The 12,007-nt window shown below is 40.7% G+C and overlaps 1 protein-coding gene across 3 annotated transcripts in view; it reads left to right on the top strand.

Moving 5' to 3' along the window:
• Positions 1–12,007, top strand: part of CCSER1 (coiled-coil serine rich protein 1) — a 1,421,845-nt gene that overhangs the window by 935,477 nt on the left and 474,361 nt on the right. For all 3 annotated transcript variants that reach the window (XM_012499332.2, XM_030819130.1, XM_030819131.1), the window contains one exon: positions 746–790. In XM_012499332.2, coding sequence (XP_012354786.1) covers positions 746–790 — 45 coding nt within the window. The remainder of the gene's footprint in view (positions 1–745; positions 791–12,007) is intronic.

Below are 12,007 nucleotides of genomic sequence, written 5' to 3' on the forward strand. Positions count from 1 at the left end.
AAAATAGAGAAATACTTTGAATTTAATCAAAATTCTTAATGGTAGTGTGAACATTTTTAAATTTGTGTTTTCCAAAGCATTGTTAAATAATTTATCAGATTAGAACAAAAGTAATTGCAGTTTTTGCCATTATTTTTAATGACAAAATTGACTTGCTAAGAAAAAGAATAACTCTTTCTTCTTTTAATTAAGTATAGTGCTTATTAGGAACTTAAAGCGGATCCTTCTTTTATATTGTGGAGAGCAGGTATGCTAACAGAAGACAGAGAAAGCCCTTTGACAGGAAATAAAATCCTGAATATTTTATAGATAATCAGCAGTACTGCAAGGGCTTCTGCTGTCTTTTATCAATCTGACTTTATGTTTGGGCGCTGAGATCTGCCGGTAGGTGAACTAGAGTAGGAGCTTACCATCATAGAATATACTGTACATACTAGTTCAAGTTTAAACAACATCTTTGGTTTCAACAAAGGGTAGGCAATCATTGCTTAAAATAGACGTATTAACATTTTATTTTTACTTATGATGTAGGGATCAGCAGGAAATGCATTGGGACTACATTTGAAGACTTACTTAGCTACATACACATAGACACATACACACACATGAGATAGTCATCTATATTCAGATCTTCTTTGTTACGAATAAGTGAATTATTTCCTTTATTTCAAAATTCTTGCACTAGTATGAATTATTATTTACTTCTTCTTTGCGAATAATAATATATTTTGCTTTTCTTTTTCAGGGTTTAAACTTGAAAAGACTAGAGACAGTACAAGGAGGGAGAGAGGTAAGAATGTTTAAAGAAGAGGGATGGGAAAAAGAGGAAACATGGCTATGGTGTTGCAGTGATGTGGTGATGGTGATTGATGATAATTACGTTGATAATGGAAATGGAGATGCATTGAAGAGAATATTGTATGCATATGGCTCCGTTCATTCTGCCAAAGCATATTTTACATGTTTATGTAAATGGGTTATTTGTGCTTGTTCCTCTGAAGCTAAAGAAAATGTTGTTTCTCTGATTAGGCAAGCGTTGTTTCTGTTATAATGGATTTCTGTAGCAGCAGGTCCTTTCACAGGGGGCAGAAACATTACAATGCAATTTTTAAAACTGTGACTTACTGAGAAATTAGCAAAATTCTAACAACGCAAATATTTTATGATATTTGGGATTCTTCATTTTCCTGTCAAAGGCTTTTGGCGTTTGCTACTAGGTTGGTGTGCATCATTAGAGAGTATGAAGTTGCTCTGGTAAAGCTAGTAATTTTAAAACTTCTTTAATTATTGCCTACCCCAGATGCTTTATAATGAGGAGAAACTTTTAACAGTACCAAACATAATACCAAATAATTTATACTGTGCAAATTATTTTCTGATTCTAACTGAATGTGAAGACTTAACATCACTTAAATTTTTTTCCCTGCTAAATGTATAAATGCTGTACTTTGTGATTCAGGTTGCTGGGAGGTGTGGGAAGGGCGGAATATTTAATTCAGTAAATCAAAACATTCTCACTGCACAAAAAAAATCATTTTTGGTGATACTTATATTGCAATTTTTGTACAAAAGTGAAGGTATTTTGTCCTCAGATGAGGAAATAAATCATACTGTCCTCTCCATTTGTAGCTTCCTTTCTGTATAAACAGATTTCTTCCCTATAGTGGTGTTTGCCAGCTTTCCTTTATGTTTTAATTCCAGTTGCATGATTTTAGTATTTGACATTTTAGTTCCTAGTGAATTTGTCATTTAAGGTCTCTTTCCATTTTCTCAGCTATTTTCCATCCAGAAAAATCTATTTTTATTTAGGAACACATAAAGTTTGTTCACATTGATGGAAGAGCTAGATGAGGTGAAACATAGATAAATCTTTAGATATTTTTCATGTTGTAGGAGAGCAAGATGATAAGAATATGGTCATCAGTATGACTGGGGAAAAAATACACTTCATAAGGAAGATCTCAGAACCTTTTACAGCTTTGTGAGAGTGACTGCTTTCATTCAGACGTGACCAAAATGGATCTACTTATAGAAAGAACTAAACTCATCACCTCCTAATGTGAAAGTTTTCATCCGAGCAGTACTGCTACAATTTATCTCTGCTGATTTAGTGCCTTTAGGGACATACAAATGGAGTTATTCGGCTTCTCCTTGCTGCTTCCTAGTCTAATAGCAACTGTGTGTCAAAAGAAGGAAAACTGAAATCCATATATCCATACAATGGCATTGCTAAATGGTGGCAAAATTCTGCATTTGTTTTACTAATATTTTTATAGTTTTTAATATTATTTTTAAATGCATAATGATTGGGTTTTATTGAGAGTGGCTCTTAAATCATATTGCTTATTGTTCTAATGTCCTTTGATTTTATTTTTATTATAAGTGTACTTATAAGTAAGGAACATGGTGAAAATGTGTTTAAATTAATTTTAGAACTATATTGTTCTCAAAACTATTTTGTGATTTCTGTGAAGGTCAAAATTGTAATAATTTACAATTTAATGTATACATCTCCATAGAAGGGACAACATTGATTTTGGCCTTCTCCCTCAGGGTAGTGGAATAATTGTAAAAAGCTAAGATCATCAAATTAACCATAATCCAGTAATGTCTTCTCCACTTGACATCTCTAATTCGTGACCAGAAAGTAAACGTCAACTATTAAAATTCAAAACAACTACTTAACTTCCACTTGGGGCAGCACTGGGTTGCTTAGGCATATTTCTATTCAATATAACTACTTACCTTAGCTTTCCCTGTGACTAAGAAGCCTAGTATGTTCTAAGATAAAAAACTTTAGGGAGGTATAAGACAATTAGGTGAAGTATGTTGTAAAAACTGTTCTTTTCAGGTCTCAGTGGTAGATGACCTGTAAGCAAAGAGTACAATTACCATGTTAAGGACCTTGTGATCTCACTTGCTTAAGAAATGGGACGTGTATGTATCTAATTTCCGTTTGTTGTGTTCTAGGATGTGTGTGCATAACAAGATGTACAATGTAATTCTGATTATGTTAAATTGAAATGTGAGGGTTTAGAAAACTCTTACTCCAAATGATTTCTTAGAATTTCTCATTGTAATGCTATTATGATTGATAAATGACAATAATTACTTATTATGATGAATTAATTTTTTAGTTCAAATGACAGCTATTCCCAATAGGTGTTGATGGATGCAATATCAAGGGCTTATTACCAAATATTTATAAGAAGATTTAAGAAGTGTCATTTAAAATGTTATATTTACTTATTGAAGTAATGAAAACAGAGTATTCATATAAAATGAAGTAGACAGTAATATGCTATTTAGCTAAGTGGTAAATACGATTAAAAAATGAATTGCCAGACAGGAAGGCTAGATTTGAAACTGTATGCTGTATAAAAATATAAATTAAAGAAGGAGAAGTGATTAAAATGTAAATTACTTTTCTGAAGGAAATAGAGATAGGTAACACCTAAATTGCTAAATTGTGAAATATATGAAAATAGTTATTAGCTGTATAAAATAACTCCACTTACATTGGTATTTTTGCGTTTTTATACATGCATATTGTGTATACAATTTGAGGGGGCTGATTATAATAGATAATAAAAAGCTTGTTTAAAAACGGAGATTAGTAGAATGCTATACAAAATGTGGTTGTTTAACAGATATTTCTAACTGATTATAAACAATTTTCTTGCATCCAGTGGGATTTTCCAACTCATAGAAAAACCTCAGTGAAATTCACTGGGTAAGACATATAGATAAGTCATTTTTTTTCATTAAGTGTGGATAATACTAAGTTACTGTAATTTTTCTTAAAAGACTTTAAAATACCTTTGTTATTTTAGGTAGTTTTTTTATTTTCCAAAGGCCAGTTTTTGTGTAAGTATTAAAGCTTCTGTGTGTGCCTGTAGCAGGACGAGCCATGGACAAAACCTCACAGACACCGATATAGTGAAGGAAGTAGCTTTTAATCAGCTGGAAGCATTGGCAGACTAGCGTCTTAAAATCTGAGCTTGTTGAGTGCACAATTTCTGTCCCCTTTGAGGGCTCACAACACTAAAGATTTTACATGAAAGGGCCGTGATTGATTGAACAATCTAGGCAGTATGTGATAGGGGCTGCAAGCACCAGTAATCAGAGTGAAACAGAGCAGAATGAGAAGTTTCACAGTATCCTTCCATACAATGTCTGGAATCTGTGGATAACATCAGTTCCTAGGTCATGAGTTGAATTTTAACTATCAGACTAGGGTCAGGCAGGCCCAGGCCTGGCTTTGGGTCTGGTGGCTGGCTCTGGGCTGCCTGCCTTTGGTTTTGCTTCCTTGTTTCTTCTTAAAGCAGGTACTGAGTATAAAACAATATAGAACAATATAGGGGGATCTCTTTCTCTCTTCTCTCATTTCCCCCCTTTGAGACTCTCACTCATTTTATTAGTGGGAGTTCTCACTTTCATTTTCACTACTTGTGTCTTCCTGTGCAATAGATTGATAGTGATTCATATAATATACTTGTGCTGAAGCATTCTAGTGAACTAAGGTAGGGATGAAGCTTTTCATCATTTGAAGAAGTACAGGTAGCAAACAAGAGAGTAGTAAGCAGGTTCCTATTACTATTATAACTCCTATGATAAGAGTTTCAAATCCTCCTATTGCTGGGAACCAACTTCCAAACATGGCCCCAGGATCAAATCCGTGCCACACTTGCATGGGTACATGTGCCAGTTTTGTTATATCTTTAAATATGTCTTCAACTACTTGCCCTTGATCATCTATGTGGAAACAGCAATTAGTAAGGTTAAATTTTCCACAAACTCCTCCTTCAGCTGCTAACAAGTAGTCAAGAACTAGTCTATTTTGGTAGATAGTATTCCTTATCTGAGTCTCTTGCCAGGCAAGAACAGTCAAGGCTTGACAGGTTTTATTAGTAATAATTTCTAAAACAGCTTACAACTGTATGATTTGGTTGAGCATGAAGATGGGGGTCCAATATCCCCATGAGCCATCTTGTGCCCAAGTGGTGGGCCCACAGTATTGTATAATTCTTTCAGGGGGCCATTCAGCATCTTTCCAGTTACCATGGCTGTGCTTCGTTTTTCACAGGAAGCATAGACAGGGAATCCTAGGAGTTTGTCTGTTTTTATGGGCAGTAGGAAGAAAGATGGTTTAATAGTGCTGATTACACAGCTACCTGTCCAGTGATCAGGTGGCTTAGCATAGGCCTTATGTCCACATATCCAGTATAACCTGGTGGGGGCAGTCCAGTCCCAGTGGAATTCTGGGTGGGCCCAAACAGTCTGCAGTTTTGGAAATTTACTGGATTTCTTTCTGTGTAATTGGAACTCCACCATGTAACTTTTTTTGTGGTACCATTATCCAGCTTTTGTCCATGGCAACTAAGCCATCCTACAGGATGAGTGAATTCTTTTCCTTCTCTAGCTATGCAATATTGTCCAATAATTGAGGCTTTTAGAACCCAGAAATTGTCAGGGTGGTTCTTTTGGGCTGGAAATTCATCAGGAACTGGGTCTGTAGGAACTAATTCTTGGGCTTCCCATGGCCATTGATCTCCTGTTACAGTTCCTCCACAAACATAACATGAAGTGACTTTTAGAGACTGAGCTACATGCTCGGCTAATTGCAAAAACAAATTTCTAGTTTTTCCTGGAATTTCAGGTACTGGCACATTTAGTTCATCATAGAAATTCTGAAATACTGGCTCTGGAGAGCGTTTTCGAATCTCTCCTTTTATTAAAATATTTACCTTAGGGTCCAGTCCTTTTCCATCAACGCCTAGAGATATGTATTCTCCTTTTTTCCATTTTGGGTCCGAGGGGTTTGTGATTACTAATTCTTAAAGGTTGCAGCTTCCACTCATGCAGGAGGGGCTTCCTTTCCCTTTTTGGAGCCAAACAGGATCTTTTTCATCCTTTTCCCAAATAGCCCAAATGACACATGACCAGTACCCACATTTTTTTCCACACAATCCTAATTCATGACAGATGTGCTTATTTTCGGTCATGTAGCTTTTTTCCCAATTAAAAGAGCCACATCCTGCTCCTAACTTTTTGCTATTAACGACAGCACAAGCATCAAATTATAAGATTATGCATTTGGGCACCCCTTTTTCTTCTGTTCTGGCTAATACTTTACTTGTATCATTTATGAGTCCTCACTAGTCTTCGGTCCTTAATCTTGTTTCAAAAACTGTGGAAATGGGAGGTTCAGAGGGGTCATAGCACACATCCGGCTGGTCACTTCCTGGATTACAGACTTTGTACTGAGTGTTATTATACAAACATGTTCCTTTTGGGATTCCTAGGCATTCATAATAACTATAGAACAAAAAGATTGTCTTAACGTGTTGTCCTACCTCAGTGACCTGATGTATTCACTGAAAGCAGTCCTCTGTGTGGGAAGAAGCAGTGGAAGCTTTTACCACACAAGTCCATGTTATAAGGAAAATAAGTCCCACGACTGTTTTCCTCATGCTTCAGCCATGCGTAGACCAGTCAGCTTCCGGGTGTGACTGAAGCAGGGCTTGTCGTCCTCCTCAGGGTTACTTTGCAGGGATTGTCTAGGCTTGGTTTGGCCTCGCATGTTCCAGTGGCTGTGGGCTTTACGTGGCCGTGGTGAATCCAGACTGGAATTCCTTCTACCTTCACAGCTGTGGGAGTGGTCAGGATAATGGTCTGGGGTCCCTTCCACTGTGGCCGTAAGGGAGTTACATTCCCATCCTTGATCCACACATGGTCACCTGGAGAAAAAGGGTGAACTGGGGAGAATAAGCTGACCGGGCACCTCTCATTTACCCAAGTTGAGATTGTCTGGGTAGTTTTCCCCAAGGCCTGTAACTGTCTCTGCAATTCAATTTCACCCAACTCTTGGGGAGTACCCGGAAGTCCTCACAGTATAGGAGGAGGCCTATGATATAATATTTCATAAGGGGAGTATCCTGTTTTCTTAGAGGGGGTGCACCTAATTTTAAACAATACCATAGGAAGGGCCTGTATCCATTTTAATCCTGTTTCTTGACATACTTTCCCTAAACTATTTTTGATAGTCTGATTCATTCGCTCCACCTTTCCGGAACTCTGAGGTTGGTAGGCGGCATGTAGCTTCCAAGCGATTCCCAATACCTTTGCCATCCTCTGTACTAAGTCAGCCACAAATGTCGGACCATTATCTGAGCCAATCCGTAGAGGAAGTCCAAACCTAGGAATGAGATCTCAAAGAAGCACACAGGTTACTTCATGAGCTTTTTCAGTTCATGTTGGATAAGCCTCTACCCACCCAGAATAAGTACACACTAGAACCAGTAAATACGTGTTACCTCTGCATTTGGGCATCTCTGTGAAGTCCACTTGAAGATCTTCAAAGGGAGCTGCTCCATATGCTTGTATGCTGGGAGGAACATAGGGGCCTTGCTTTGCATTGTGCTGTTCATGGGTAACACATCACTGTGCTACTGTTTTAGCAAGAGCTGGCAGGTGTGAGATGTAGAAGTACCGGCTTAACAGCTTTTCAAGTGACTCCCGGCCTAAATGGGTACTTTCATGTACAGCCAGCAGGACTGCAGCTCGTAGCAGCTGTGGCACAGCTATTCTTCGATCTGGTGACTTTATACACCCTTCTTTTATTGTTTGTCCTCCCTGTGCCTGAAGAAAGTCTTTTTCCTCTTTAGAATAAGTAGGCACCAGATCAGGTGTTTGAGGGAGTAGGGGGGCTGTGACTGATGCCTGGTAAGGAGTAGATGCTGCTTTTCCTGCCTCTGTGTCTGCTCAGGAGTTTCCTTGGCTCACCGAGGTGGAAGCTCGCTGGTGTCCCCTGCAATGCATGACTGCCACCTTTTGGGGTTTCCATACTGCCTCTAATAATTGCAGAATTTCTTGTTGATATTTTATGTCCTTTCCCCCAGAATTTTCTTTATATAATGCTCCGTATACTCAAAGGGTTAGAAAGGCATGTCGAGAGTCAGTATAAATGTTTACAGTCTTACCTTTACTGAGTTCTAGAACCTGAGTTAAAGCAATGAGTTCTGCCTTCTGGGCTGAAGTGCCCTGAGGCAATGGTTTGGCTTTAATAACATCATCCAAGGTTACCACCGCATATGCTGTGCATCTTTCTCCTCGTAGATTGATGAAGCCGCTCCCATCCACGTATAACTCCCAGTCCACTGATGCCCATGGCTGGTCTCGAAGATCAAGTCTGCTAGAATATACTGAGTCCAACACTTCCACACAGTTATGTTCAACAGGCTGTCTGATACTGGGAGTAAGGTGGCAGGATTCGGAGTGTTACCTCAATCGTTATGCGGGGGTTTTCACATAACAAGCTTTGGTACTTGGTTAATCTAGCATTTGTTAGTCAATGGTGTCCTTTGGTATTTTTTAAAGTCACCACCGCATGGGGGACCTTTATACTTAAGTTTTGCCCAAGGGTTAGCTTGTCTGCTTCTTGTGCTAACAGGGCTGTAGCTGACAGGGCTCTCAGACATGGAGGCCAGCCTTTTGAAACTCCATCTAGCTGTTTTGAGAGGTAGGCCACTGGTCTTGGCCAGGGCCCCACAGTTTGGGTTAAAACTCCAACTGCCATTTTTTTTCTTTCTGACACATAGAGTGTAAAGGGCTTTGTCAAATCTGGTAGTCCTAAGGCTGGGGCTGACATAAGTTTTTCCTTTAACTTGCAAAAGGCTTGCTGGTGCAAAGGTCCCCATTCAAAAGGCTCCCAGTCACCCCCCTTTGTAACCCCATACAACAGTGTGGCTAGCACCGGAAAGTTTGGAATCCATAATCTGCAAAATCCCACAGCTCCTAGAAATTCCCTTACTTGCCTTCTGGTTTTAGGTTCCAGTAAGCTGCAGATGACCTGCTTTCTTTCTGACCCCAGGCTGTGCTCCTCTTTCTGAGTAGTGAATCCCAGGTAGCGTACCTGCTGTCTGCAGATCTGAGCTTTCTTCTTGGACACCTTATACTCACAGTCCTCCAGGTGTCGAAGCAGAGCATCCATCCCTTTTGCACAGCCATCTGCCATGGAGTGTCCTAGCAGAAGATTGTCCACGTACTGGAGCAAGACACAGCCTAGGTCTTTAGCAGGAAACTTCTGGAGGTCTCGAGCCAATGCCTCCCCGAAGATGGTGGGGTAATTTTTAAACCCCTGGGGAAGCTGAGTCCAAGTGTACTGAGTAGTAACACCTGACCCCGGATCTTCCCACTGAAAGGCAAACAGCTTTTGGCTCTCAGGAGCTAGTCTGATGATAAAGAAGGCATCCTTCAAGTCCAGACAAGTGAACCAGCTGTCCTCAGCTGGCAGCAATCTTAACAGTGTGTAAGGGTTAGGAACTGTTGGTTGCAGAGTCACTGTAGCTTGGTTAACCAAGCGTATAAGTCCTGTATGCGTCGATAGTCCTTGGTCCCTGGCTTGGGGACAGGTAGGAGGGGTGTGTTCCATGGAGTCTGGCAAGGAACTATAATTCCAAAAGCTTTCAAGCATTTAAGATGAACCTGTATTCCTTCAAGAGCTTCTCTGGGAACCGGATACTACTTTTGTCTAATTGGGCCCCAGGCTTAACTTCTATGAGTACTGGGGCTTGATCGATCGCCAGCCCTGGAGGATTGTCCTCCGCCCATACTCAGGGCCATTGCTTAGCTAGAGCCGGTTTTATTTTCTGACCTGGCTCTGTTAGAAAAAGTCTCCATTCTTCTTCTCAGGGGACTGTAAGGGCCATGATAACTCCTGTTCCTGGTAACTTCAGTTGTAAAGAGCCCTGTTTTGTAAAGGAAATGGTGGCTCTCAGCTTACTAAGCAAGTCTCTCCCTAACAAAGGCAAGGGGCAGTCAGGTATATACAGAAATTGATGAGTCACTTTATGTCCTCCCACTGAGCAGGTCCGTGGTAGGCAGAAAACCTGCTTGGCGGAGACTCCCGTTGCTCCAATTGCATCAATGGTTTTTTTGATGAGAGGGCCACTGGAGTGGTTACTACTGAGTGTCTGGCACCAGTATCAACCAAAAACTTAATGTCCTTGCCCCCTATTGTCATCCTGACCATGGGCTCCTTGGGGCCATTTGAGCCCAGTCCCCTTCAGTCTAGTAGCCCTTGGGCCAGATTGAACAAAGTCCCTTCGTCTTTATCTGTGGTCTTTTGCTCTGCATCACCTTGCTTCTCCTTTAGTTGCAGATACTTATCTTTCCAATGTCCTATTTCTTTACAGTAGGCACATTGGTTACACTGCAGATGTGAGCGATTGGACTGGGCATTCCTCCTGGAACCCCCCTTTCCCTGCCCTTTGGGGGGGATCCCTCTAATTGCCGCAGCCAGCAAATCAGTGTTCTGCCTGGCCTGGCATTCACCCTCTTTACGGCTTTCTCGGCAGCTTGTTATAGCTCTATTTACAAATACTTGATTAGCTATCTCCTGTAACTGCGAGGTATTCATCTCTGCAAAACCAGCCTGTTTTTGCAATTTCCTTCGGATATCTTCCGTGCTTTGGCTAACTAAGGCCATGTTAATCATATGCTGATTTTCAGGACTATCCAGATCAAAAGGAGTGTACATACGATAGGCCTCACACAGTCTTTCACAGAATTGGGCTGGGCTTTCCTCCTTTCCTTGGATGACTTCAGAAACTTCATTTACATTTGTGGCCTTTTAAGCCCCTTTTTTCAGCCCTTCAATTAATGCCTCCCGGTATTGTTTTAACCTCTCCATATCTGGTCCTTCATTTGGATCCCATTGAGGGTCCGTTCCTGGCAGAACAATTCTTATGTATTCCTGAGGATTTTGGTAATCAACTGGGACATGCTCCTCTAGCCATTTAGTTGCCACCTGGAGCATCCTTCACCTTTCATCTGTGTTAAAGAGGTACATGAGTAGCTGGTAGTGATCTGCCCAAGTAGGATTATGAGTCTGTATAATAGTTTGGAGCAAGTCAATTAGAGCTTCAGGCTTTTCAGTGTAAGCTGGAATATTATTTTTCCAATTGAAGAGGTCAACAGAGGTGAAAGGGTAGTATACAAAGGCACACCTTTCCACCGTATGTCCATCCTCATCTATTCCAGTATATTGCTGCTCTCTCAGGGGCATTTGGATTCCAGTATTGGGCCATAAACGGGCTGCCAAGGGAGGAGTTTCTCCTGCAGCTTCGCTTCCTTTCTTGTCTACTCTGGGTGGTCTAGGGGCTGTGGGCTCAGGAGTAGGGGGCCTTTCCACTTGGTAAATGTGGGGCACTGTTGGTGCCACCTCCTGCCATGAGTCTTCAGGCTCCAAATCAGACAGAACTTTAGGGGCTGGCTTTCCTTGGCGGGTGGAGCAAGAACCTTCCTTAACTAACTGTCCCTTTGCTACTAGTACTGCTGCTGCCTGTCCCTTTAACCACTATGGGGAATCTAAAACTGGCTGTAACCAGGAATCTATATATGAGAACTGATCTGGGTGTCCTGGCTTGCCAGTTACTTTGTGTCATACCTTTGAAACAAGAGACCTGTCCAGGCTTCCTTCTGATGGCTAACTTACCTCTAATTCTGGCCAATCTATTTCACACAAAGTTCTTAGTTTTCCTGGAGTCATAGTGACTCCATAGTCTCCTTTGAATCCTTTCTTGAAATTCTTTAACATAGTTCCCAGTGGAGTGAGCTTACATTGCACCTGGCCCATGTTTTCTGAAGACAAAATATCACGCTCATGCCACACACTCACCACAAAACAAAGAACAGGTAAAGAGGGCACACACACACCTTTATTGTTTATACCAAACCAAAATCAGAGTACCAAGAAATTCAAGCCAAGTCAAAACCAGAACCAAAGTATCAAGCAATTCAAGTCAAGTCAAAACCAGAACTAAAGTGCCGATAAAGGCATGCCATGGGTGATCAGGCCATGCTTCCACTCAAATGGAGTGGGCAAGTTTCAAAGACATGTCTTACCAAGTTTCAGATGTCCAGACTCCAAGTGCTAAGTCCTTCCCAGTATTCAGCCGGTGCCTATGTGCACAGTTTTTTAATAGCAGATTGTCTTTATTTTTGC

Source organism: Nomascus leucogenys, chromosome 9, assembly GCF_006542625.1.
Source record: "Nomascus leucogenys isolate Asia chromosome 9, Asia_NLE_v1, whole genome shotgun sequence".
Classification (NCBI taxonomy): domain Eukaryota; kingdom Metazoa; phylum Chordata; class Mammalia; order Primates; family Hylobatidae; genus Nomascus; species Nomascus leucogenys.